The sequence below is a fragment of the Pantherophis guttatus genome, chromosome 9 (genome assembly GCF_059756535.1).
Source record: "Pantherophis guttatus breed Tessera chromosome 9, ASM5975653v1, whole genome shotgun sequence".
Taxonomy (NCBI): domain Eukaryota; kingdom Metazoa; phylum Chordata; class Lepidosauria; order Squamata; family Colubridae; genus Pantherophis; species Pantherophis guttatus.
In genome coordinates this window covers 6,989,962-7,017,647 of record NC_142071.1, presented here as the reverse complement: position 1 = coordinate 7,017,647, position 27,686 = coordinate 6,989,962, and the positions used below count along the sequence as shown (strand labels likewise).

At 44.0% G+C, this 27,686-nt stretch overlaps 1 protein-coding gene across 3 annotated transcripts in view; it reads right to left on the bottom strand.

The window, feature by feature from the left end:
- RHOBTB2 (Rho related BTB domain containing 2) overlaps nucleotides 1-25,259 on the bottom strand; it is a 57,567-nt gene extending 32,308 nt beyond the window's left edge. The window contains exons 1-2 of one of the 3 annotated variants that reach the window (XM_060684892.2): nucleotides 25,148-25,259; nucleotides 11,379-11,457 (exon numbers count right to left, since the gene is read on the bottom strand). In XM_060684892.2, the coding sequence (XP_060540875.1) occupies nucleotides 11,379-11,434 (56 nt within the window). In that variant the 5' untranslated portion in view covers nucleotides 11,435-11,457; nucleotides 25,148-25,259. Of the gene's footprint in view, nucleotides 1-866; nucleotides 1,098-11,378; nucleotides 11,458-20,437; nucleotides 20,514-25,147 lie in introns of those variants that run through there. The other 2 variants (XM_087875899.1, XM_060684893.2) reach the window with 2 other exon arrangements.
- Between the last annotated feature and the right edge of the window lie 2,427 nt (nucleotides 25,260-27,686).

The following is a 27,686-nucleotide window of genomic DNA, read 5'->3' as shown; positions in this document are numbered from 1 at the left end:
GTGGGAGGTGGGGGGGGGTCTCCGCTCTCAGCTCCTGTCCATCTGGAACCCCCTTTCTAAGCTTTCTAAGTCGCTCTCTGAGATTCACTGGGCTTCCGTAGACCCCAGAGCCCCTTGCTTTTCTTGCAACTGAGCGGACACTCTGGCCTCAACCACGGGGCAGCCTGTCCAGTTGCTTTCTTCTAAGCCCCCTCCTCCTCCTCCCAATGCACATACAACCCATGCCGTGGTTAACTTTGCCCTGTTCTTCTCATCCCCACCCTCCTCCCTTTTTTTTTTTGGCAATCTCAGCACAGAAAATCCCCAAAACTCTTCAGCCATCTCTAAAGCCCTTCAAGGAACGGGTAGTGGGTAGGGGAGGCGAATCAAGACCCAAGCACCACAGGACCACCGTTTTTTTTGGCAGCCTGTCTCAGCTGCTGTGACCCAGCACATCCAGATCACATGACTCCCACCTCTTGTCCTCACGGAGGCTTAGTTGCACCCCCCCTCCCACCACACACACACACGCACACACACACCCTAACGCATAACCAAAAATAAGCTTGTTCCTGCGCTCTCTTCCTGTTCAGATCAGCAATCCCTCTGAGCCGCTCGGCGGGCCCAATCGCTGATGCAATGCAGCGTCAGCCAGCGTCAGAGTACCCGCATCTACCTCACTGCACACCTTTTGCAAGCCAATCACAGAGGCCAACATGTCCCCCTCCAACTTCCAGCACCCCGTTTCCCCCCCTCCCTCCCTCCCTCCCTCCCTCCCTCCCTCCTTCCATCCATCCCTTCCCTCCTTCCCCCCCTCCAATGGCCAGCTCCGCTCTCAAGCTGCATTCTGCAACATCCCTCCTTCCCCTTTTCTCCCCCTTTCTCACCTAATTCGCAAGACTGGGATCTCTCTCTCCATAGCAAAAGGATCCTTGGATTACTCGATTGGGGGAGATGTGGGATCCTCCAGTTCGGAGGGTCTTTTTTTAACAAAAAATAAAAAATAAGTTTGGGCTTGGCTTTTCGAAGCTGCCAAGCTGTCCAAAGAGGCTTTTGAGTCAGCCACCAAGAAGGCGAAGGAACTGCTGTTCAATGCTCCTCCTGCATTGAGCTGAAATGAAAGCTTCAAGGCACAGGCAGCTGACTTATAGGCTTCTGAACTTCCTTGTGGGAAAGGGTCACAGAAGGGGGAACACACACACACACACCCCGACACACACATAAAGCCTGCTTTGCCACTTGCATGATTTGGCTGATTTGCTCCTTGGAGCAGGTGCTTAAAACTCTGGTATGAAAAGTTCCTGGCGGCTTTAACTTCAGTCTGGAGTCTTGAATGGAAGCGTAATTGTGACATAGGTCAAAATAATTCTTAAGTAACGTGGACGGCGGCTGTTTTTTTTTTCCCCAAGCCGAGGCCTGCTTTGTCAGGCACGAAGGTATCGGAGAGAACGAGGCACAAGGAGGAATGAAAACTGGGGAATGGGGTTGAAATTAATAAGCTAGGAGGCTGCTACGACCCATCCATTGCCCTCCAACCTGGTGCAAACATGCATAAATCGTTGGGGTGGGGGGGTCTTTGGTCTCTCTGAGCTTCTTGTAGACATTTCATCACCCAATTTGGTAACATCATCAGTGTTGGAAGGGTGCCTAACAAAACCACAGCTTTTGTTTTGTTCCTCTAATCAAGGAACCGTCAAGAACATTCCCAACAACACTGGCAAATGCAATCCATTGCATAAAAACAGAGAGCAAACCCCACTCCCTTCTAGCACTGATGATATTACCTAACTGGGTAATAAGACATCTGCAAGAAAACCACCAAGTTCAGAGAACTCCAAAGACCCAATTCAACCCTGAACTACAATTTTTTTTTTTTAATTTGATTTATATGCCGCCCTTCTCCGGAGACTCAGAGCGGCTTACAATGCGCTAAGCAATAGCCTTCATCCTTTTGTACATTTATACAAAGTCAGCTTATTGCCCACACAACTGGGTCCTCAATTTACCTACCTTAGAAAGGATGGAAGGCTGAGTCAACCTTGAACCTTGGCGAGATTCAAACCTGCAGTAATTGCAGGCAGCTGGTCTTAATAACCAGCTTAATAACAGGGTGCCTTAGACCACTGTACTATTCTACATATTTACCACTGTAAATATTCTCTTCTATCAATAAATCACTAAGCTTGACAGAATTGACAAACCTAGATTTATCAAAGAGTCATGCCTCAGTCATGAAGTATGTAACATGTTCTCAAGAACCTATACACCTGTGAAATGGCTACATTTTTCTTGCTTCATTTTAAAAGGCAGTCTAGGGGAAAATACCTGTATAAATTCCTTGTCCACCACCCAGAGTCTCTCAATCAGCAGAAGGGTGGTTTCTAAATCAAATAAATAAATAAACGCTTGGAATGCAACTTGTGCAATTTAATTCTCTAAATATTTGTGCGTAACTCAACTGAATGTACTGGATTGTATTCACATGACATTCCGAATTAGAAAATTGCCTGTGTTTGATCTTAGCATGTTTTAAATTTTGGGCCAAATTTATATAGATTTTAATTGTTTTTAATATTTGTATTTCATGTTTTTAATTCTGGCTGTGCACCGCCCTGAGTCCTCAGGGAGAAGGGCGGTATATAAATTGAAAAATAAAATAAAATAAAATAAATAAATAAATAAATAATATGAACCTAGCTTAAGTGAGATGAACAAATGTGGAGCACTGGGTCAACTAAATGAAATTTTTGCTAATTCTGGGTAAACGTGCTCCAAACTCCGTTTCTGAGCTCTAATGATATTCTGATCACATATTTTAAAGTTTAAGTATTCCTTCTGCATAGACATACTAAATTCAATTAAAGGAAGAGTTGCTAATAGGGAAAGGGCTCTTTTGAGTAAAACAAAATTATTTCTTAGGCCAGATATATGCTGTGTAAATGAACCTCCCCGCTTGTCTAGCCTCTTATTCTTCAGATTTGGAGACAAATATTTATTTTATATATGATACTTAAGTCATAATAGAGTTCCTTTATTTAACCTAGCCTAGTTTTTAATATTAAAATATTAAAAAAAATATATTAGTGTTAGAAGACTGGCCATGGAGAAAATCTTTCTATTATGGTGATTAAGAGTTGATAGCAATTGATGGCACATAATCAATTGTCAGGAGACAGCCCCAGTCAAACTGCAATTAATCAAACTATGGTTTGGGGTGGGCACCTTAAGCATGAAATGCTTTTTATAGCTATCATCGGAATCAAATTAAGCTCAAATTTTACTGTTAGATAACAGGAATCTTTCTAAAATAATCCTCAGATAACTCAAAATAGGAAACGGTGGTGTCTGTTATCATCTTTACGGTGGCCTCTGACCTACGACTACAATTGGGACTGGAATGTTAGTTGCTAAGCAATGCAGTCATTAAGCAAGTCCTCATGGGACCGGTCACCAGATCAGAGGTGGGTTTCAGCAGGTTCTGACCAGTCCTGGAGAACCGGTAGCGGAAATTTTGAGGAGTTCAGAGAACCGGTAGTAAAAATTCTGACTGGCCCCGCCCCCATGTATCCTCTGTCTCCCGAGTCCCAGCTGATCGGGAGGAAATGGGGATTTTGCAGTAACCTTCCCCTGGAGTGGGGAGGGAATGGAGATTTTACAGTATCCTGTCCCTGCCACACCCACCAAGCCTCGCCCACCAAGCCACACCCACAGAACCGGTAGTAAAAAATTTTGAAACCCACCACTGCACCAGACCCAATTTTAGAACTGGTTTGAACACCGCCGTTCAGCAAACGACCATGTCGTTAAGCCAATCTGACTTCTCCAATTGGAGAAAGGTTGGAAAATGTGATCATGTGACTCTCAGATTCTGCAGTCACATGAATTGTGGTCACGTGACTGGGGGCAGCAGTCAGGACTTTAAGGACAGCTCATAAGCGATGTTTTTCAAGACAGTTCTAACTTCAGACAATAGTTAAACAGTCATAACCTGAGGACTACCTCTATCTATCTATCTATCTATCTATCTATCTATCTATCTATCTATCTATCTATCTATCTATCTATCATCTATCTATCTATCTAATTTATCTATCTATCATCTATCATCTATCTATTATCTATCATCTATCTATCTATCTATCTATCATCTATCAATCATCTATCTATCTATCATCTATCTATCTATCATCTATATCTATCTATCTATCTAACTAATTTATCTATCTATCATCTATCATCTATCATCTATATCATCTATCATCTATCTATCTATCATCTATCAATCATCTATCTATCTATCATCTATCAATCATCTATCTATCTACCTATCATCTATCTATCATCTATCAATCATCTATCATCTATCAATCATCTATCATCTATTTGTTTATCTATCTATCTATCTATCTATCATCGATCATCTATCTATCTATCTATCTAATTTATCTATCTATCTATCTATCATCTATCATCTATCTATCATCTATCAATCATCAATCATCTATTTGTCTATCTATCTATCTATCTATCTATCTATCTATCTATCTATCTATCTATCATCTATCATCTATCTATCAATCAATCATCTATCATCTATTTATTATCTATCTATCTATCTATCTATCTATCTATCTATCTATCTATCTATCACTTTAGATACGGTTTATGTTTAAAGGGAAGCCATCCGCTGATCACAATTTGTGACATTCCCCAACTGGAGAAATCAGCTTGGCTTAACGACTTGGCCATTGGCTTAACGATAGTGTTAAAAAATGATTGTGAAATTGAGTCCTGTCCCAGGAGGATTTGCTTAATGACTGCATTGCTTAGCGACTGAAATCCCAGTCCCAATTGTAGCCCCAAGCGAAGGATTACCAGTAAAAAGCAGGCATTGCCACCCATCTCCTATTTGGGTTATCTGAGGATTATTTCAGAAAAGATTCCTGTTATCTAACAGTGAAATCACAACATTTGAAACAGAAGGAAGCCTGCTTTCCAATGTCTTACATAACTCAGAAATATTTAAGCTAGTACAGACAATAGTCTACGGAGGCTGCTGACAGAAATTAAAACACAGGAAGTCAACTGCAAAAAGTCTACTGCCCTCCAAACAGACCTGCTCCAAAAGGCAGAGAGATGGAAAGGGAGATAACAGCACAACAGAATAAATATTGTCCATCAGGAATGGCAGAATTACCTCCCGGTTTACAATTGGTTTGTTGTGCAGCTGTCAGCCAGGAGGACAAAATGGCACAACCCTATGTAAGAAGTTAGCACCCACCCCTTTCCTAGAAGAATGAAATATTTTGGGAAATATTAAAAAGGCAGAATATTATGTTTCCCTGGATGAGAAATGGAGAAGCATGTTTTAAAGATGAAGCAGCTCCCATCTTCTTGCCCACCCCCCTTTGTCAATGGGCCAGAGGCAGAAACTCAATCTTTGTCAATGGACCATCATCTGCAACACAATAGGACCCATCTAGCAACAGAAACTAACACAATAGGACCCATCTAGCCACAGAAACTAACACAATAGGACCCATCTAGCAACAGAAACTCACCACATGGCACCTGGGAAGATTACATCTGCCAGCAAGGCTAGCTAAGACCCCCACCCCCTGGGAGTCTGACAACCAATCAGGATACTCTTTCTGGATCCCAGGAAGTTCAAAGCCAGAGAGGGCATAAAATCCAGGGACTCACTGCATCTCGCCCCTTTTCTGTTCAGGAACTCAAACCATGTGATCCTGTCCACCATTAAACCATCTTTCCAAACAGTCTCCATGCTTCCAGTGTCTTTTTCCCCACTTGGAGCTGAACCCAGAAGGACTTTTCTTCCTACACCTAATTTAATTAAAATACACTATTCCCCCCCCCTCTCCCCATACACACACACTAAAGGAAAAATTGTAACCAAAGTATCTAAATTCAACCTAGAACTAAGGAGGGATTTTCTGACCGTGAGAAGAATCAACCTGTGGAACAGACGTTGCCTTCAGAAGTTGTGGGAGCTTCATCACTGGAGGCTTTCAAGAAGAGACTGGACTGACGTTTGTCAGAAATGGTGCAGGATTTTCTGCTTAGGCAGGGGGTTGGACTAGATGACCTACAGCACAAGGTCCCTTCCAACTCTATTAATCTGTTAAATTGCTCAGGGTGTAAACTGACGAAGCAACACGGCAGCCACAGACAGGAGCACATTCCAGACCTATCTTTCTCAAGGCTGTCCCCCAGGGTTACCCACAGTGGCCAGAGGGGAGTGGTCTCTACAACCCCCGATTTAACTGTGGGTGGCTAATTGCTATGCAGGTAGTCCTTGACTTAGGACCACCATTACGACTAGAATTTCCAATGCTCAGTTGGCGGTTGTTAATTAAGTTGCCCTTGATTTTACAACGTCTTTGGATCATGGTTGTTAAGCCAACTGAGGTGGCAGGGATTTTTGCTACCGGTTCTCCAAACCACCCGCCGCCATTACTACCGGATCAGGCGATCCGGTCCGAACCGGGAGCATTTCACCCCTGTTTTAAATATGTAAATAATTAAATCAGCCCTTCTCATTAAGGCATCCCTCACGGATGGATCTGGGAATAGGGTGTGACGATGATGGGTGAGACTAGTCAGTGCCACCTTGCCATGTTCTGACGCTGGGCGGGTAGATAACTGGGCAAGAGGACCTGGTTATGAAATATTTCCTCTCCCAAATTCTGGCATACCCTATGCCAGTGATGGCTAACCTTTTTGCCATCGTGTGCCAGGAAGGGGGGGGCGGGGGAGGTTCGTGAGCGTGCACGTGCCCACACCCATAATTCTATACGCCCCGCCCTGCACATGCATGCATGACACCCCCTCCCTGCTCCCCGCTCCTGGCACACAATGGCCCGGTAGGCCCGTTTTTCTTTCTCACCTGGCTCCAGATCCTCTCTATGCATCTGGGGAGGGCAAAAACAGCCTTCCCCACCCCCTTGGAGGCCCAAAACGGCCCGTTTCCCAACTTCCGGTTGACAGGAAGTGACATTTTTTGTTGTCCCCAGCCTCCAGAGACTCCTAGAGAGGCTGAGCTGGCGTGCCAGGTGACATGGCTCCGTGTGCCACCTGTGACATGCGTGCCATAGGTTTGCCATCACGGGCCTATGCAGTAGAATCTTTTTGAATTATGATTAAAAAAAATTGACAGTCTTGTAAGCGACAGTCAGCTTTAATTTATCAAATTAATTATTGACTTCAAATAGCTCCATTTTTATCCCGTTTCTCTCTTAATTTGTTTCATTATTGTTGGTTCTGATGCATTAGCTATTTTTATAGCTGCATAGTGTCCCTGACCACAGACTGAAAGGCAGGGTATATTTTCTCAACTAACAAATAAAGACGAATTCGATTTACTTCGCGTACGCGCCTGCAGAATTCTGCATCTCTTCTGTGAAGTAAGGCGGGTTTTATTCACACGTTTCCCAAAATAAGGCAAGAGATGTCTACCTCAAAACCAACAATGGTTTCTTAGCAGTGGTGAAATCCAATTTTTTTTTTACTACCGGTTCTGTGGGTGTGGCTTGGTGGGCGTGGTGTGGCTTGGTGGGCGTGGCAGGGGAAGGATACTGCAAAATCTCCATTCCCACCCCACTCCAGGGGAAGGATACTGCAAAATCCCCATTCCCTCCCAACTCCTGAGGGAAGAATACTGCAAAATCTCCATTCCCACCCCGCTCTGAGGCCAGCCAGAGGTGGTATTTGCCGGTTCTCTGAACTGCTCAAAATTTCCGCTACCAGTTCTCCAGAACCTGTTAGAACCTGCTGGATTTCACCCCTGTTTCTTAGCACTCTTATGCCTGGTAGTCAGAATTTTTTTCAGGAAATCTTGAGTTCTAGCACAATAGTCTACAAGGGAATATTCAACACGGACAAACATATATTTATAACCTGCTGTCTACTATTTTGATCCCATCGCTATAGATCTGTTTTGTCATTAGCAGCTATAAATAGTTACCAGCAAACTTTCCTAAGTTTTAATGACCTCTTCCGGTTATCTCCAAGGGCAGTAATCTGGTTGCTTGTAAGGAACCATAAAAAGACTCAACTAAATTCAATAAATGTCTGGAGAGCTTGATGTGCGTTATCAAGACACTTGTGAGTGATGTAACAGGCAATCTGAGTCATCCTTTAGGCGCAAAGTTCAAATTTTATTTATGAAGGACTAAGAGCTGGCTTGGCCAGAAGGTAAACTGAGGGATAGAATCAAGATCACGTGAAGTGTTAATACCACTTTATAATGCCTTGGTAAGGCCACACTTGGAATATTGCATTCTGTTTTGGTCACCACAATGTAAAAAAGATGTTGAGACTCTAGAGAGAGTGCAGAGAAGAGCAACAAAGAGGATTAGGGGACTGGAGGCTAAAACATATGAAGAACGGTTGCAGGAACTGGGTATGTCTAGTTTGATGAAGAGAAGGACTAGGGGAGACATGATAGCAGTGTTCCAATATCTCAGGGGTTGCCACAAAGAAGAGGGAGTCAAGCTATTCTCCAAAGCACCTGAGAGTAAGACAAGAAGCAATGGGTGGAAACTAATCAAGGAGAGAAGCAACTTAGAACTAAGGAGAAATTTCCTGACAGGGAGAACAATTAATCAGTGGAACAACTTGCCTCCAGAAGTTGTGAATGCTCCAACACTGGAAGTTTTTAAGAAGATATTGGATAACCATTTGTCTGAAGTGGTGTAGGGTTTCCTGCCTGGGCAGGGGGTTGGACTAGAAGACCTCCAAGGTCCCTTCCAACTCCTATTCTATTCTATTCTATTCTATTCTATTCTATTCTATTCTATTCTATTCTATTCTATTCTATTCTATTCTACAATTTCCCCCCCCAACTGGCTCCTTCTATTTTGGACTGTAGCATCCACAGGGAGAACTGGAAGCGAATCAATCATGGAGGAAGGCACAGAGTTGGACTATGGCTGGAGAGAACCAGATCGATCACTTCCTTGAACCCAAAGCTCACTCACTGGCCTTGGGGAGGTCAGTCCATCTCAGCCTAACTCGCTCACGGGATTGTTGGTAGCAGAGGTGGTATTCAGATGGTTCGGATCCATTCAGACGAACCGGTAGTGGAAATCATGGGGTGGGTGGCCAGCCCACCCACCCCAGCTCTATGCCGTCCTATTTAGGCATTGTTTTTTAGGCTGGGCACATGCATGGAAGTGGGCGGGTGCTCACATTTGCGAATCAGTAGGGAAAGTAAGTGAGTGAATACCACCTCTGGTTGGTAGGGATAAAACTTAACTGATTGCTTAGTTAAACAGTTTGAAGACTGCTGTTTACAAAACACCCAGAATATTCCATGTGGAAGCTTAGGCATCAAGCAAACTTATTTAGCAAACTTATTTAGACTCCAGCTACCAGCCCTGGACGACATCTTCGAATCTCGCTGTTTGAGAAAGTTGCATAATATTCTCAGAGACTCTTCCCATCCTGCTTACAATCTTTTTGGACTGTTGCCTTCTGGCAGAAGATACAGAACAATTAGAACTCGGACCCCACATTTTCTGAATAGTTTTTATCCCAGAGCTATAATTGTACTCAACCATGAACTAAAGGGCCACCATCGGTGAGCTGTTGGACAGCATTACTTGGTCTGTTGTGTGGATGTTTGGGTGGTTTAGGGGTGGGGAGTTTGTGGTGGGTGGGAGTGTGTTTGGGGATTGTTATGTGTGTTGGACCTGGTCTTTGGGTGTTAAGTGAATTTCGTTGTATGGGTATACTGTGTATACACGTACAATGACAATAAAGTGATTGGTTGATTGATTGATACTTTTCAATGTCTTTCTAAATGTCATGCTAACATACTGGACTGCAGAAATCTGGATGGCCACTAGATGGAAGGAAAGAGGTACAGGAAAGCCAACTCTTTGCTTCCTTGGTCATCTGAGTCTTAAGAGGATAGAGAACCCAAATAAGACTTTTTTCTAATTTAGGCTCCCGTTGTAGAAATTTTTATTTTGTGGGAGTCAATGGAGAAGCACTTGTAATATATTGGTGCTTTTGGATCAGTTTTGAATCTATCATCATATACAGGTTGTCCTTGACTTACAACTGTCAAGGGGCCTGGTGGCTCAGCAGACTGATAGCATTGTGATTAACACCAGCTGTCTGCAATTACTGTAAGTTCGAATCTCACCAGGCTCAAGGTTGATTCAGCCTTCCATCCTTTCTAAGGTGGGTAAAATGAGGACCCGGTTGTTTTTTTTTTTTTTTTTAATTTGATTTATATGCCACCCTTCTCCGAAGACTCAGGGCGGCTTACAATGTGCTCAGCAATAGCCTTCATCCTTTTGTATATTTATACAAAGTCAGCTTATTGCCCCCACAAACTGGGTCCTCATTTCACCTACCTTAGAAAGGATGGAAGGCTGAGTCAACCTTGAGCCTTGGCGAGATTCGAACCCTGCAGTAATTGCAGGCAGCTGGTCTTAAGCAGCTTAATAACAGGGTGCCTTAAACCCTAGTACTACCAAGGTTTGTGGGAGCAATAAGCTGACTTTGTATAAATATATACAAAAGTATGAAGGCTATTGCTTAACACATTGTAAACCGCCCTGAGTCTCCGGAGAAGGGCGGCATATAAATAAATAAATAAATAAAAACACCAGTTCATTCAGTGATTGTTCGAAGTTACAGCGGCACGGAGAAAGCGACTTTTGACCATTTTTCACATTTATGATGATTGCAGCATTCCCCACAGTCACGTGGTCAGAAGTCACACACATGACAACTGACTCATAGATACTGACTCTTAGTCCTTCATCATATCTATGATGATTGCAACGTCCCAGGATCATGTGTTCCCCTTTTGTAACCTCCTCACAAGCCAGGTCAATGGGGAAGTTGGATTCACCTGTTGCTAACCACTGCAGTTATTTCAGTGGTGAAATCCAATTTTTTTTACTACCAGTCCTGTGGGTGTGGCTTGGTGGGCGTGGCAGGGGAAGGATACTGCAAAATCCCCATTCCCTCCCCACTCCAGGGGAAGGATACTGCAAAATCCCTATTCCCACCCCACTCTGGGGCCAGCCAGAGGTGACATTTGCCGGTTCTCCGAACTGCTCAAAATTTCCGCTACCGGTTCTCCAGAACCTGTCAGAACCTGCTGGATTTCACCCCCGAGTTATTATCTTAACAACATGGCAAGAAAAGTTGCAAAATGGAGGGAAAGCTCACTTAACAAATGTTTCACTTAGTAACAGAAGTTTTGGGGTTAACTGTGGTCGTAAGCCGAGGACTACCTGTACTTTGTGGAACGAGATTATAAAAGGGGAAGGATTAGGTTTTTTAACCCAAATGTGGACCATCTTTTAGCTGAGCTTAATAACAAGGCGAAGAGAACGAAAAGTATTGCATCTACTCACAATGTACGATTCATCTTAGTTTTTCGCTTGTCAGCACTTTTGTCTCTGGCTGCCATCTCTTCTTCGTCTCCTCAAGAATCTGAAAATAGAAGAACACATACAGATGATATGAACAGATGCCTACTAATCTCTACCTGTGTTCAGCCTCTGGAAGGTGCAATTTCTTTCCCTGTACAACCTGAGGAGTCTCTGATTTTGCCAGTGGGATGGCAAAGAACTCAAATCCATTTGGATCGTTTCCTGCCAGTCTCAGCTTTCTGCCTTTCTCCGGTATTTGAGAGAAGTAAATAAATAAGGCGAACAAACTGTGTGTGTGTGATATGCTCCTAAATGAGACACCGGCATGAGAGGTGATGGTAAAGCCAGCCAACGACTTGCTGAGTTTCCAAACACAGATTTCCGCCCAATGCTTAATTTGCATGAACAAAAACCTAGCTTCCTCCTCTACTTTTCCAAAAGTGCTAACTTCTCAGCCAGTTCTGCATCCAGTGAACGGTGGATGAAAAAGCCTATTATTAAAACAAATTGGTAATTGGCACACACACAGAGAGAGAAGTCACTCAAGACTCTTTATAGTAAGGCTGTAAAACGGCTGAGCTAGTAGACTCAACGGTTACTTCATGGAAACATCCGTGCCGTTTTCTTGAAAGCAAGTCAGAAGTGGTTTACTATTACCGTATCTTCTTTCAGGATGTATTTTTTTAACCTATCCTACAGTTCTGGTGTCTCCTATTGATTACTCATCCAGGCCCAACCTTCCTTTGCTTCTAAGCTCAAATACTCAAACAAAGCTTTGTGATCTACAATGTTAGCAATCTCTATCGGTGTATAGTCAAGGCGATGGTTTTCCCAGTTGCAATGTATGGCTGTGAAAGTCGGACCATAAGGAAGGCTGAGCGCCAAAGAATGGAGGCCTTTGAACTCTGGTGCTGGAGAAGACTCCTGCGAGTCCCTTGGGCTGCAAGGCGATCCAACCAGTCAGTCCTAGAGGAGATCAACCCTGACTGCTCATTAGAAGGCCAGATCCTGAAGAGGAAACTCAAATACTTTGGCCACCTAATGAGAAGGAAGGACTCCCTGGAGAAGAGCCTAATGCTGGGAACGATTGAGGGCAAAAGAAGAAGAGGACAGCAGAGAATGAGATGGCTGGATTGGGTCACTGAAGCAGTCAGCGTGAGCTTAAATGGACTCCAGAGGATGGTAGAGGAAAGAAAGGCCTGGAGGAACGTTGTCCATGGGATCGCGATGGGTCGGGCATGACTTCACAATGAACAACAACAACAAACTTGTCTTCCAATCCTGGTGCTTTTGAAAACCATTCTGACAACAGTATTCCACAGTATTCCTAACCAGGATGGAATTTATCCATGATAAATATTTATTTAACTTACTTGAGTTTATAAACTGTTTCAGAAAGGCCATAGGTGTGTGCCCCCCACAATCAAGTTGGCCACAACTGTGCAATTAAAAGTCTTTGTGATAGAATGTACTAAGGATGTGGGTTCCCAGCAGAGATGGGATAAGGCAACTCAGTCTTGATATTATATGCGAGAGAAAGAGGGAATCGTTCACATATTCTAGATGCAGAAAACAGAGTTCTCAATCTGGTAAGATTTTGACTCTAGATGTTGAAAATGAAAGAATAGAATAGAATAGGATAGGATAAGATAGAATAGAATAGAATAGAATAGAATAGAATAGAATAGAATAGAATAGAATAGAATAGAATAGAATAGAATAGAATAGAATAGATTTTTTTTATTGGCCAAGTGTGATTGGACACACAAGGAATTTGTCTTGGTGCATACACTCTCAGTGTACATAAAAGAAAAGATACGTTCATCAAGAATCATAAGGTACAACACTTAATGACAGTCATAGGGTACGCGAAGCAATCAGGAAACAAGAAATAAGTTTGGAAGGATTGCCACTGAATTGCCACTGAAGCAAAGGAAGAGGTATAAATTTCAAAATCAAACTAAAGCTTGCTTTCCAAGTGATCTGTCATAGGATAGCACAAGATTTTCTTCTTCACCTCTCCAGTTGTCCTGGCAACCGTTTCTAAGCCAACCAGCACTAGGGATGACTGTCAGATGAGTCCCCCTCCATACCTGATAGAGAGGAGCAGTGGTTGACATCATCCAAGGTTTCCATTTTGAAGATCGTTGGCTTTTTTTTTTTAAATCCTTTTATTTGGCTAAGCTTTGAGCAATTCCTGGAATAGAATTTTGAAAGGGGCTGGTGCTTAATTTTTAAGGAACTTTGATTTACGTGCCAACAAATGTACAGATAGGGCTTTCTCCAACTGCAAAACGTCTGCACGGAAAAGCTTACCAAAACTAAAATTGCAAGAGGCAGAAGTTAAGATATTTGAGTCAATGAAGATTCTCAGTCCTCCAGGTAAACTTGTCTGAAGTTTGAGTCGTGACAACTGGACTTGTTTTCTTGTTAGTTTGAGACCTTTTGCTGCTCATTCAAGCAGGTTTATCAGTTGGAGCAAGTTAGTTAGGCAGAGTCTAACTAACTAACTAACTAACTAACTAACTAACTAACTAACTAACTAACTAATTAAAGAATTGGAATGTACCAACTCTTCCCGCACCAACCTCAGGGGTTTCTTCTCCAAAGTTGGAGACTTGAAGATAACTTAAGCCTCTTATCCTTAAAATCTTCCAACAAAGTTGACAACTTGAGGACAACATCCGCAATTCAAAAATCTCAGTTGGGGAAATCCTTGTGAGGATCAACCCCTCCAAACACGGAACGGGACAACTCATCACAGCCAACATGCCGCAGGACAATTCAACCATTCAATGTAATTATTGAAAGAAATTCAACAAATTATTTTAATTTTTGTCATTCGCATTTCCTTTGGTCCCTCCTTTTGCATTCTTTCCTTAATGATTCTATTCCACCATTTCTTTGATCTCAGTCTAACTCTTGTTCCACAGTGAGTTACGCCGCGGCAAGTTGGTCATGGCAAGTTGTCCCATGGCGAGTTGACCATGGCAAGTTGTCTGTGGCAGGTTGGCCACAGTCAGCTGGCCACGGCGAGTTGGCCATGTTGGATTGGCTGCAGCGAGTTGTCCTAGACTCCCTCCAAACAGCCCAATGGAGATATAGATTTTATTTATTTATTTTATTAGTCATATTTCTATGCCGCCCACTCTCCGAGGACTCTGGGTGGCTTACACCAAAGACAGTATACTAAATAGCATATTGTCCCCAACAATCTGGGTCCTCATTTTACCCACCTCGGAAGGATGGAAGGCTGAGTCAACCTTGAGCCGGTGAGATTTGATCCGCTGATCTGCTGAACTAGCAGTCAGCTGAAGTAGCTGCAGTACTGCACTCTAACCACTGCGCCACCTCGGCTCTTACTTAGATTGTATTCTAAGATTGGATTCCTTACTCTTGTAAAGCGAAGGAGGAAAAGGTTGATCCCATGTAAAGGAAATGATCTGAGAGCAACTTTGCCTCAGGCAACTTCCACTCTGCAGCTTCTTTGCTCTCTCTCTCTCTCTCTTTCTCTCTTTTGCGTTTGATGGACAGGTTGAGATTGCAGGCCTTTCTACGTCTATTTGAAAAGGTTTCTCTTCTTTTCAAATTGGAGATTTCGAAGCAATAGAGCAGGGGTCTCCAACCTTGGCAACTTTAAGACTTGGGGACTTCAACTCCCAGAGTTCCTCAGTCAGGCTTGCTCTGGGAATTGAAGTCCACAAGTCTTAAAGTTGCCAAGGTTGGAGACCCCTGAAATAGAGGACTGGTGCTTGAAATCCCAGTAGGTTTGCTTGGTTGGCAGTTCCACAGAGTTTGCACAAAGCTCTTAAAGAAAATAAGGCGAGTGTTGTATCAATTCCTAAAGCAGAACAATAAAGTGGAACAAAACTGCAGAAAAAACAATGGCTACCAACCTGCCTTCCATTGAGGACCTGTATACTGCACGAGTCAAAAAGAGGGCTGTGAAAATAGTTACAGACCCCTCGCATCCTGGACATAAACTGTTTCAATTCCTACCTTCAAAATGACGCTATAGAGCACTGCACACCAGAACAACTAGACACAAGGACATTTTTCTCCCAAATGCCATCACTCTGCTAAATAAATAATTTCCTCAATACTGTCAAACTATTCACTAAATCTGCACTACTATTAATCTTCTTATCGTTCCCATCCACTTATGACCATATGACTGTAACTTTGTTGCTTGTATCTTTACGATTTATATTGATATTGATTGTTTCCCGATTGCTTATTTGTACCCTATGACTATCATTAAGTGTTGTACCTTATGATTCTTGACGAACGAATCTTTTCTTTTATGTACATTGAGAGCATATGCACCAAGACAAATTCCTTGTGTGTCCAATCACACTTGGCCAATATAAAATAAAATTGACTATCAGGACTGGGTGTCCTTTACCAATCTAGAAGATCTGGTCTAGATAGACTGCCACTGTATAAGTTTAAGCAAGTCTGTGTGGACTAGGCTACCTTCTGAGGACTTCTGGGGACCTCCTTTTAGAGTTTTTTTGAGGAAAGAAAATGACACGGACGTAGGGAACAGCAGCTCAATAACCCTGTTAATGTTCACATTCACTCCACAAATCTGAGGCTAAAGAAGATTATATCATGGGATTTATTTACATGTTTGCTTGGTTGATATAATCTGTGGCTAAGAATATAAGATGAACTGCAGCCAGCATCAGGGAAAGAAATAATTTGAGGGTCACCACTCAAGCCACAGAAACATTGAACTTGATAATGATCTCTAGTTGTCAAGCGCAAATACACCTTTAATTCCTTATGTTCTGTCCCCGTCTCACACACGCATACAAACAGTCAGCCAGGGGTTAAATAAAACTTGCAGACAATAAATTCCTTCGATAACAGGATTGGCAGCAACCCAGTAGCTGCTTGCCAAGAACTTTACTCACAGAGGGAGGTGTTTCTCCTCTGTCAGATAAACCAAAACAAATACATAAAGTCAAAGAATTGTCAAGTCCAGTCCATATTAAATCCAAGGCAGGCAGATAACGTAGTTTCAGAGATACAATGCGACTCGCTAGTTGTTTAGTTTTGTCTGTCACAGAGCCTGAATGGCCACCACACTCCCTTTTATCCCCTGTGGGGTGTGGTCCAGTGACTCAGATTAATCTCTGGCACGCCTCCTTTTCTGCTGCGTGCGCTTGTCTCTCCGACGCTGGCGTGGATCCAGCCAAGACTTATCTCCGTCACTGTCCGACTGAGACTGTTCGGAGATACCTGGCTCCTGGCCAATCTCTTCTCCCTCGGGAGACACCTGAGGCATTGCCAGAGAGGAGGGTCCTGGAGAGGGAGGCCTGGCCAACTCCTCTCCTTCACCTTTGGAGTCTTCTCCCTCCGATAAGACGGCTCAGAGGTCGGAGTCACAACACCTTATAAGCATATCTCAAAATACAGGGCACCTGAAATAACACTGATTATATAATCCAGAAATGCCACTGTATTTGTTCTTCTCAGTTTTCTGCATTGCCCTAGCTCAACACAGTTACATAATTTGGAGGGTTTTTTTTTTTAAAAAAGGAATCCTTGCCTAGGATCCTACTTCAGTATTTTAATGACTGATCAGCTTTAATGTTTAGGAACAACTTTATCTCTTTTCAGATTGGAGATGGAAGGAGAACCTCAACATGTGATGTACTCCTATCAGCACCAAAACTGAGGGACGTATTTAAAATATGAAGCAAGAAACAAAGTCTCTTTAACAAGAGAGGAAAAATAGGCCGTTAATCTTCTCCAAACGGAACCTGCCCCTCATGGTTCCCAGCCAACATAATTTTGCCATCAGATTTCACCCTTTAATAGACTCTCTGTGAGCACGTCTGAATAGGAAAGGATTCAATGGCCACGTACAGCTGTGTTTTTCAACCTTGAAGGTATTAGGACTTCAACTCCCAGAGTTGCCCAGCCAGCAGGGGAATTCGGGCTGGGAATTCTGGGAGCCGAAGTCCACAAATCTTAAGGTTGCTAATATTGGGAAACACTGATCTAGACATTGGTGATTCCCCTCTTCACATTTTGCTTCTGAGTTATCAAAGTGGAAATCGTGCAGGATTAATGCCGGATCTTAGATTCTAATGAATTCAGTGCCTGGTTTTATACCACAACTTAATCTGTGTTAACAAAACTCAAAAGACTTCTCCAGATTAGGAACTGTGGGCGTGGCTTGGTGGGCGTAGCAGGGGAAGAATACTGCAAAATCTCCATTCCCATCCCACTCCAGAGGAAGGATATTGCAAAATCTCCATTCCCACCTCACTCTGGGGTCAGCCAGAGGTGGTATTTGCTGGTTCTCTGAACTACTCAAAATTTCCGCTACCGGTTCTCCAGAACCTGATGGATTTCACCCCTGGTCACCCCTCTCTTCTCTGTGACAGCAGCTCAACTGCTGGACAATGACTATCATGTCACCCCTAGTCCTTCTCTTCCTTAGACTCGAAATACCTAGTTCCCTCAATCATTTACCATATGGTTTTTAACCAGTGGTGGAATTCAAATTTTTTTACTACCGGTTCTGTGGGCGTGGCTTGGTGGGCGTCGTGTGGTGGGTTACTACCGGTTCTCCCTGGATCAGGCGAACTGGTAGCGGTGGCAGTGGGAGGCTCCGCCCACCTGCCCGGATGTCTCTGCATAGGTGCAGAAGCATCACACGCACACATGAGTGAACCGGAAGCGGCCGAAATTGAAACCCACTACTGTGTGGCTTTGTGGGCGTGGCTTTGTGGGTGTGGCAGGGGAAGGATACTGCAAAATCTCCATTCCCACCCCACTCCTGGGGAAGGATACTGCAAAATCCCTATTCCCTCCCCATTCCTGGGGGAAGGATACTGCAAAATCCCCACATCCTCCCCACTCCTGGGGGAAGGATATTGCAAAATCTCCATTCCCACCCCACTCCAGGGGAAGGATATTGCAAAATCCCCATTCCCTCCCCACTCCTGGGGGAAGGAAACTGCAAAATCCTCATTCCCACCCCACTTTGGGGCCAGCCAGAGGTGGTATTTGCCGGTTCTCCGAACTACTCCAAATTTCCGCTACCGGTTCTCCAGAACCTGTCAGAACCTGCTGAATTTCACCCCTGTTTTTAACCCGTAGGCCATACTCTAACCCTACAGTGCAGCTTTTCAGCCATCATCCCTGATTTCAAAGCACGTATGAAAGAAAGCAGATGTGGAATATCGGCTGAGGGCTGTAGCAATTGGCATGAAATTGTTATAGGTCTGGCTTCCCACTGTACCAGAGCTTCATACAATATTCACAGCCTCATACAGTATTAAGAGTTCCCGGTGCTACATTAAAAAAAAAAAAACTGGGAAAAAATGTTCTGTAGGGACACGGGATTGCTTTTAATAGCAACATCTTCATTGTTTCTCACTGGCTTCCTGCTGTTTTCTCTCTTTGCTCCTTTATTAGCAAGGAGAGTTGCATAAAAATAGGATCATATTACCACAATACTTCGCACTTTTCATTTTTTTCAAGTGGCTTGCCATGCATTCATTTTCACCTTGCATTCATAAAGAAGTTAAGTGTTATCAATGGCCTCATTTCTTTTTCTTTTTCCCCTCCACATTTTTTCCCCCGTGGCGAATACTGCACTGCAGATAAACTAAAAGCTTTTTTTTCTTTTTTTTTTTAAATCACAGCTTGACTTTAAGAAATATCTGTATCCCTGTGAGTTCTAAGACAGCCACTCTTCTTTCTGTTTCTTCATCTAATTCCAAAGAGAATAATAATTGGATTTCCTTTCTCATTTTTTTCTCTTTAATAAGCTCTTTTAATATTCGTTATTTATGGGAAGTATTTGGTATATATAATATGCTGCAAGTTATCCTAGAGCAGGGAAGAATCTCTTTTTTAAAAAATTGTAAACGTATTTGATTTGAAACAGCAAAGAATGATGGAAGAGTTATGCAAATTAGTATACTTTGACCAACCAGCCTCTTACTCAGCACTTAATACCTGCTAGGTACAGGGGTCTCCAACCTTGGCAACTTTAAGACTTGTGGACTTCAACTCCCAGAGTTCCTAGACTTGTGGACTTCAACTCTGGGAGTTGAAGTTCAAGTCTTAAAGTTGCCAAGGTTGGAGACCCCTGTCCTAAATAGTTAGGTTTAGGGTTAGCGAAGCTGGCTGAGGAACTCTGGGAGTTGAAGTCCACAAGTCTTAAAATTGCCAAGGTTGGAGACCCCTGTCCTAAATAGTTAGGGTTAGGGTTAGTGAAGCTGGCTGAGGAACTCTGGGAGTTGAAGTCCACAAGTCTTAAAATTGCCAAGGTTGGAGATTCCTGTTCTAGAACATGTCTCTCAACAAAGCCTTCCATAACCTGACCTCACATGAAACAGGTAAGTAAAAGGGGAATTACCTGATTGTACGTGATAAAGTAATTAGAGATCACTTTCTTTTTTCAAAGGATATTTCAATAAACTCTGGAAAAAGACCCTGATTTTTTTCTTAGCCAGAAAGTGACATTAACTTTGTCTCCTACAGATGTTCAAAATCTCAGTTAACATTTTCCCTAAGTAGCCTGGGCAAAGGGGTTCTTGGAGATGTTGCTCAGAAATTCTGGAGTAAATCACTTTTGCTTGACTTTGATCTATGTCCTGATATACAGGTAGGAATTATTATTAACCCCATGGTTGCACTCTCCTTGTCTCTGACATATACAGCTGTGCTGTCTTTCAGCCTGTTCTTAAACTTCGTTGGTGGCTGTTTTTAATCTCAATCTTTCCTTGGAAAGTATCTTCATGAAGTGCTGGCATAGAACTTCAGCCATCAATAGACACATAAAGTTAAACAACATTTACACGTCATTCAAAAGAGATAATAAAAAAAAAGCTAAGAAAGAAACAGCAAACAGAACGGATTTTCTCCAGCAACCAATACCCAGAGAAGCAGGGATTAACACCAGACAAACTATCATAGAAAATAATCAAGGCACTACTAAAATGAAGCCACACCCCACCAATACTGGCAGAGCAAGCCACTGTGTAGACATAAGGAACAAACCCCACACTCACCAGCACTGAAGATGTGACCTATTCAGATAGAGAAACATCTGCAAACAAGCGACTAAGCTCAGAGAACAGCACAACTTCCTTAGACTGGATGTTCTATTCCAAAAGCTTGCAAAAGACTTGGGTTGGAGACATCCAGTCTTCCTGATATGAATTTTCATCAGAAAGTTATTTCCAGCATGGAATGCTCAGCATCTTGGGACATATAAATAAACATTGCAACCAAATGGAAACTTTTTTCAGTCTCCTAAGTCGACTTTGTTTTTCCACGCTGATGGTTGAGTCAGACAGCAAGACTTGACCAACTGAGTGGTAGCTCTAAGGTGCCACGGATAGTTTGGCAAGAGGAAAAAGAGAGTCTAAAATTCCTGGCGACTACCTGATGTGGCAAGAGTGAGATGAGGAGGGCAAAAGAGATCTCTCGAAACAACACCAGCTTCTACAGATTACAAAACGAGCATGGCTCTTCCCAACAGCTGATTTGATGCCGGTTGGAGGCTGTGTGTTTCTACAGAATTATCTTCTCTACTCCCTGGTATTAGAAGAGCGCTCAGGTCTTATGACTTGGCATAATTTTATGCAGTCAGAGTTTTCAGCGCCTGGGATATCAGCCCAGAATTGTGGGCTTGAAAAAGACTAATTACAGTTTATTATATCCAGTCCTTTCTGGCAACTGTAAACAATTCAGCATGGGATGTCTAAGGCCCTGGGGAAATAGAATTACTAGAAGTGCGTTTTGTTGAGCAATCCTTTCTCAGTCTTTGCATCATATTTGTTTGTGCCTTCTTGTCTCTTGGTTTTACGCCGCTGCAGTTGCCCTCTTGTTCACAACCAAAAACATCTGATAAGTTTAGAGACACTAGAACTCTTTGGGAAGAAGGAAGGAAGCCATTTTACTCTGGAAATGTAGCCATCGAAGAGGTACTGTGGCTGCTTCAGAAACGAACCTGAGGGACACTTATTTCTCCTATAGCCGTGATGGCGAACCTATGGCACGCATGCCACAGGTGGCACGCATAGCCATATTGGTTGGCACGCGAGCTCAGCACCTTCTGAGCCCACCAGAAGTAGGGAAATAGGCTGTTTCCTGCCTCTGGAAGGCCTCGTTTTTCTCTCTCCCCAGCCTCCAGAGCCTTTCTAGGAGTCTGGGGAGGGCAAAAACGGTCTTCCCCACCCCCTGGAGGCCCCCCAGTGGCCAGAAACAGCCTATTTGCCAACTTCCGGTGGGACCAGAAGGCCCATTGTTTGCTCTCCCCAGCCTCCAGAGCCTTTCTAGGAGTCTGGGGAGGGCAAAAACGGTCTTCCCCACCTCCTGGAGGCCCTCCAGAGGCCGGAAACAGCCCATTTGCCAACTTCCAGTGGGACCAGAAGGCCCATTTTTTGCTCTCCCCAGCCTCCAGAGCCTTTCTAGGAGTCTAGGAAGGCCATTTTTGCCCTCCCCACACTCCTAGAAAGGCTTTGGAGGCTGGGGAGAGCAAAAAACGGGCCTACCGTGCCATCACGTGCCAGGAGCATGGGGAGTGTGGGGGGGGGTCACACGTGCATGCGTGGGGGCAGGGCACATAGAATTATGGGTGTGGGCACACACGCATGCGACCCCCACCCCCCACTCTTGGCACGCGATGGCAAAAAGGTTAGCCATCACTGTCCTATAGCAAGGATGTCCAATCTTGGGCAACTTTAAGACTTGTGGACTTCAACCACCAGAATTCTGGGAGTTGAAGTCCACAAATCTTAGAGTTGTGAGGGTCCGTCCTATGGGATATTGCTTCTATTTAACATGGCGGCCTTCTTGATCATTACATAAGAACTTTGCAGGATTTCATACTTTTGCAGATTTGTCTACGTATTTTGAAATATGACTGTAGTCAGCCAACAATCTGGACCTCCAGCTAGGAAGGCTACAATAGGGACACCATGGATCGTGGTGGTGCTTTATGGAATTGGCTGTAACCTGATATTCTCTAAATGAGCTGAGACAGCAATTGTCAAATTTCTAAGTCTCTGTGGCTAGTTCTGAGAATTGCAGCCTAAAGCTGGTGGCTGCTTGGTCAAAGAGAAGCAGATCTAGTAGACCAGGGGTCTCCAACCTTGGCAACTTTAAGACTTGTGGACTTCAACTCGCAGTTCAACTGTGAACTCTGGGAGTTGAAATCCACAAGTCTTAAAGTTGCCAAGGTTGGAGACCCCTGTAGTAGACCTTAGTGTACCTGAGAGAGCACTTTCCAAAGATGTGAGTCACCTTGAGAGCTGGGGACAATGGTCATTGTAGTCCAGCATTTCTAAAGAGATCAGCTTTGAAGATTGCTCAGAAATTAAACCTACCAATTACCTCACTGACTAAGACTCACTGTCTTAGACCAAGGCCTTCTTCATTAAACAAATGTTAAGCCACGGTTTATTAAATTAGCACAATAGATTCAATCAGATGCCAAGAGATTCATACAAAAGCCAAATATTAAGCCAATTTTTTTTTAAAAAAAAATATTTACATTATGTCTAACAGGTAAGTTATGCAACAGCGTGAGATAGATTCTATTTCATCTCTTTACAAACATTGAAATCATGGCCTTTTTATCCATAACAAAGAACTTTTCATCCAAAGCAATCAACAGTAAAATGTTGTAAGCAATAAGGCTTACATATAATATGAAACATATTATTATATTATATTCTGTGTAAGCTGACAAGAGTCTTTGGATTGCAGAAAAATGGACAGTAAATGAATGAATAAATAAGAACAGAATAGAATTTTGATCCCATTGTCTAAATTAATGGCCTATTGTTCAAACAGGACAATAGGTTATTAATTTGACATTAGGCGCCTATATTGGTGCCTTGTTTATTAACCGTACAGCTAGTCCTAGACTTACAAACCAGTGATGAAATGTAAAATTTGTTACTACTGGTTCTGTGGGCATGGCTTGGTGGTGGTGAGGGTAATATGACTGAGTGGAGGTGGCCAACTTTTTTTTTTTTTACTTTTAAAACCATTTTTTCTGCAAAAAATGTAGAAATATTTTTTCTGTAAATATTTTTTTCTGTAAAAAAAATGCTTTTAAAGCCTCTGACGATCCCAGCTGACTTGCCTGATCGGCAGAGGCTTTTCTTCCCTTTAAAAACATTTTTTCTATAACCTCTTCGGCCGAAGAGGTTGTAGAAAAAATGCTTTTAAAAGCCTCTGATGATCCCAGCTGAGCCTTGTGAGCATCAGAGGCTTTTTTTTAACTTTTAAAAGCATTTTTTTTGGCCAAAGAGGTTGTAGAAAAATTGCTTTTAAAAATAATAAAAAAAGCCTCTGATGATTGCGCGGCTCAGCTGGGCAATGGGGGGGCGGGGGGAGGGCAAGGATTTTTGCTACCTGTTCTCCGAACCACCCGCCTCCATCGCTACAGGATTGGGCGATCCGGTCCGAACCGGGAGCATTTCATCCCTGTTACAAACCATTTGTTTAGTGACTGTTCAAAGTTACAACGACACTGAAGAAAGTGAGTTATAACCAGTCCTCGCGCTTATGACCATCACAGCATTCCCATGGTCACATGATCAAAATCCAGGTGCTTTACACCTGGCATGTATTTATGATGGTTACAGCATCCTGGGGTCACATGATCACCATTTGGGACCCTCCCAGCCAGCTTCCAATAAGGAAAGTCAATGAGGAGGAGGGAAGGACTGGATTCACTTAATAACCACACGATTCACTTAACGACTGCAGTGATTTGCTTAACAACTGCAGCAAAAAATGTCATAAAATCAGGTGCAGTGGATTGCTTATCAACGGAAATTCCAGCCCCAATTGTGGATATAAGTCGACGACTAACTGTATGGGGGAATAATTCACTACCTTGTTCCTGGACAACATAGAGAACATAGTAAGGATAAACTGGAACAAATTATAAAGTTTAGGAAGACAATAATAGAATGAGTGACAGATCATTTAATCCAGCTTCTAGCTGAAGCAGAAAACCGAATTCCTGAAACTTTGCAACAGAAACAGTCACAGGGAAAAAAAAATATGCAATTTTCTTTATGAGGGTTAGCATCTGTTGGGAAATATCCAAAATTTAAAACGGTCTCCCATGGGCCATAAAAGGGACATGGTGGCTCAGTGGCTAAGATGCTGAGTTTGTCAATCGAAAGGTCGGCAGTTCAGCGGTTCGAATCCCTAGAGCTGCGTAACGGGGGGAGCTCCCGTTACTTGTCCCAACTTCTGCCAACCTAGCAGTTCGAAAGCACGTAAAAAAGGCAAGTAGAAAAATAGGGACCACCTTTGGTGGGGAAGTGAAGTCATGCTGGCCACATGACCACGGAGACGTCTTCGGACAGTGCTGGCTCTTCGGCTTTGAAACGGAGATAAGCACCGCCCCCTAGAGTCGGGAACGACTAGCACATATGTGCGAGGGGAACCTTTTTACCTTTTACCCATAGGCCAAGGTCTTCCAGACCTCCCGGACTACAGCTCCCATCGTTCCCAACAGCATGACAACTGCACCCCTCCAACGGAGGAAGGTATTTGCAATGCAGCTGTTCCGAGCCCGTTTCCAGGATTCTTGCTTGACGTTGCTTCAAATTGTGCGCCGCAACGTTTCCCATGCATACACACACACACATGCACAAAAAAGCACGCCTCAGGTAGCAATAATTCTGGCCATTTCTGTTTTCTACAAGGGGAAACCCCAAGAGATTTGCTGCGAAAGCCATAGGTGTTACCTCTACAGCAGAGCTCCGAGGCACACGGACAATGCCTCTTCCTCTCGTCTGGATCTGTCTCAGTGAACCGGAGGCCCAAGCGACTGGATGGAAGATCTTAGAAGTTCTAACTGGTGTGAGCAGGTTAGCGTAATTTATAAGTACTCTACTTACCCATGTGATCTGAGCAGATGCCATAGGGCTGAGAATTTTTTTTTTTCCCAGGAGACGGGAAGGGAGAAAAAAAAAAAACGGCTGGGAACTAAAACCTGTTCAACCACAGTTGTGGCTTATGCTCAATAGAAAGGAATTTTCCACTAATAGGACTACACATGTGTTTACAACCTGCCCGGCTGTCTGAATAGGCGACGGCAGTCAAGATTCAAGGTTAGGCAGAAACATGAGGAACAATGTTACACTTTGTTAGGTTGTAATGTTTGAATGCAGCTTCCTGGGTATTTCTGTTAACATTAAAGCATTTATTTCTCGTGCTCGCCGACGGGCGCGCGAAGCTGAACAGGCAACACTTGTCAAGGCGTTCTTGGTCTCAAATGAAAGATGCAAAAAATAATGCAATTCTCCCCATATTTTGCATTTTTGGCCAAGTCTTTATTTGGGAAATGTTCTTACGTACATCATGTGCACAGCTGTAATATACAATTTTTCCTCCTCTTGGTGCAGGAATTTTTATCCTTTCTTAGCACAAGGTTTACAGGTACCGTATTTTTCGGACTATAAGACATACCGGAGTATAAGACACACCAAGATTTTGAAGAGGTAAACAAGAAAAAAAAGTTTTTGCCCTCCCCAGCCCCCAGGAGCACTCTGCAGGCCTCCCGAACCCTCTGCGTGTTCCACTTTGGAAAAATGGGCCTGTTTTTCGCAAAAATGGGATGCGCAGAGGGATTGGGAGGCCTACAGAATGTTCCTGGGGGTTGGGGAGGGCAATAATGTGACGTGGGGGGGGTGTGGTAGGCCAAAAACAGGGCTCCCGCGGAGGCTCTAGGAGGGCGTTTTTGGCCTACAGAGGGCCTTGGGGTGGGGGGGAGGCTGTTTTTGCCCTCCCTAGGCTCCAAGAAAGCTTCTGGAGCCTGTGGAGGGTGAAAACCGGACCTGCCGGGCCCAATGGAAGTCGGGAAACGGGCCATTTCCGGAAGGCCTCTAGGGGACAGGGGAGTCTGTTTTCGCCCTCCCCAGGCTCCAAGAAAGCCTCTGGAGCCTGAGGGGGATGAAAAAGGGGGACTACGAAAAGTCTGGAAATGGGCTTCAGGGAGGCCTGCTAGGCCCAAAACGGTGTGTGTGTGTGTGGGGGGGTTGCGCATGCATGCGCAGGGGGGTTGGAGCATGGGGGGCATTGAATTATGGGTGTGGGCACATACGTGTGCGACCCTTTTGCGCTCCCCCTGCTTTTGGCACCCGACGGCAAAAAGTTAGCCACCACTGGTATAGGGTTTCCTGCCTGCGCAGGGGGTCGGACTAGAAGACCTCCAAAGTCCCTTCCGACTCTATTATTCTGTTATGCATATGACCTTAGTGACTCTTTAGCTGCGACAGAGCCAGGGAACAGCAGAGGCCAAGGTAGTATTTTAGTTGTGATTTAGTGTCATGCTGTTGAAATATCAACAGAGAGGAGAATTTGTGTGCTGGGGACTGTGGTGCAGACAAGAAGCAGTGCCTGGGAGCATCTTGAATTACTCTCGCAAATCAGTAACCAGGGGAACTGCCACACAAAAGAGGGAAAGAGTAATTAGTCCTTTCTTCATTGATTCCATTTCTATAGACGCCCATCTCAGCCAATGACTTTGGCTGGGGAATTTGGACAAGCCTGATTTAGCCCCTGTCTAGCTAAGATACTGATAGTAATATGGTGCAAAGCTTCAGCAGGTAAGCAGAGCGACATCTTAGTGCAAGAGGCTGAATTTGCTCCTTCTGTCAAATGTTTCATTTCAGACCGCCCATGTTTACCATGCATTTGGTTCCGTATTTCCTTGAAGCATCAAATGAAGAGTCTAGGACAGTGACGGCTAACCTTTTTGCCATCGCGTGCCAAGGGTGGGGGGGTCATGTGCGTGTGTGACCACACCCATAATTCTATGTGCTCTGCCCCCACGCATGCATGTGTGACCCCCCCCAACGCTCCCCATGCTCCTGGCATGTGATGGCATGGTAGGCCCGTTTTTTTGCTCTCCACAGCCTCCAGAGCTTTTCTAGGAGTGTGGGGAGGGCGGAAATGGCCTTCCTAGACTCCTAGAAAGGCTCTGGAGGCTGGGGAGAGCAAAAGAAATGGGCCTTCCGATCCCACTGGAAGTTGGCAAACAGGTTGTTTCCAGCCTCTGGAGGGCCTCCGGGGGGTGGGGAAGGCCGTTTTTGCCCTCCCCAGACTCTTAGAAAGGCTCTGGAGGCTGGGGACAGAGAAAAACAGGCCTTCCCCACTACCCACCGAGGCCCTCGAGGCCTTTCCCTACTTCTGGTGGGCTCAGAAGGTGCTGAGCTCGCATGCCAACCAATATGGCTACAAGTACCACCTGTGGCATGCGTGCCATAGGTTCGCCATCAGGGG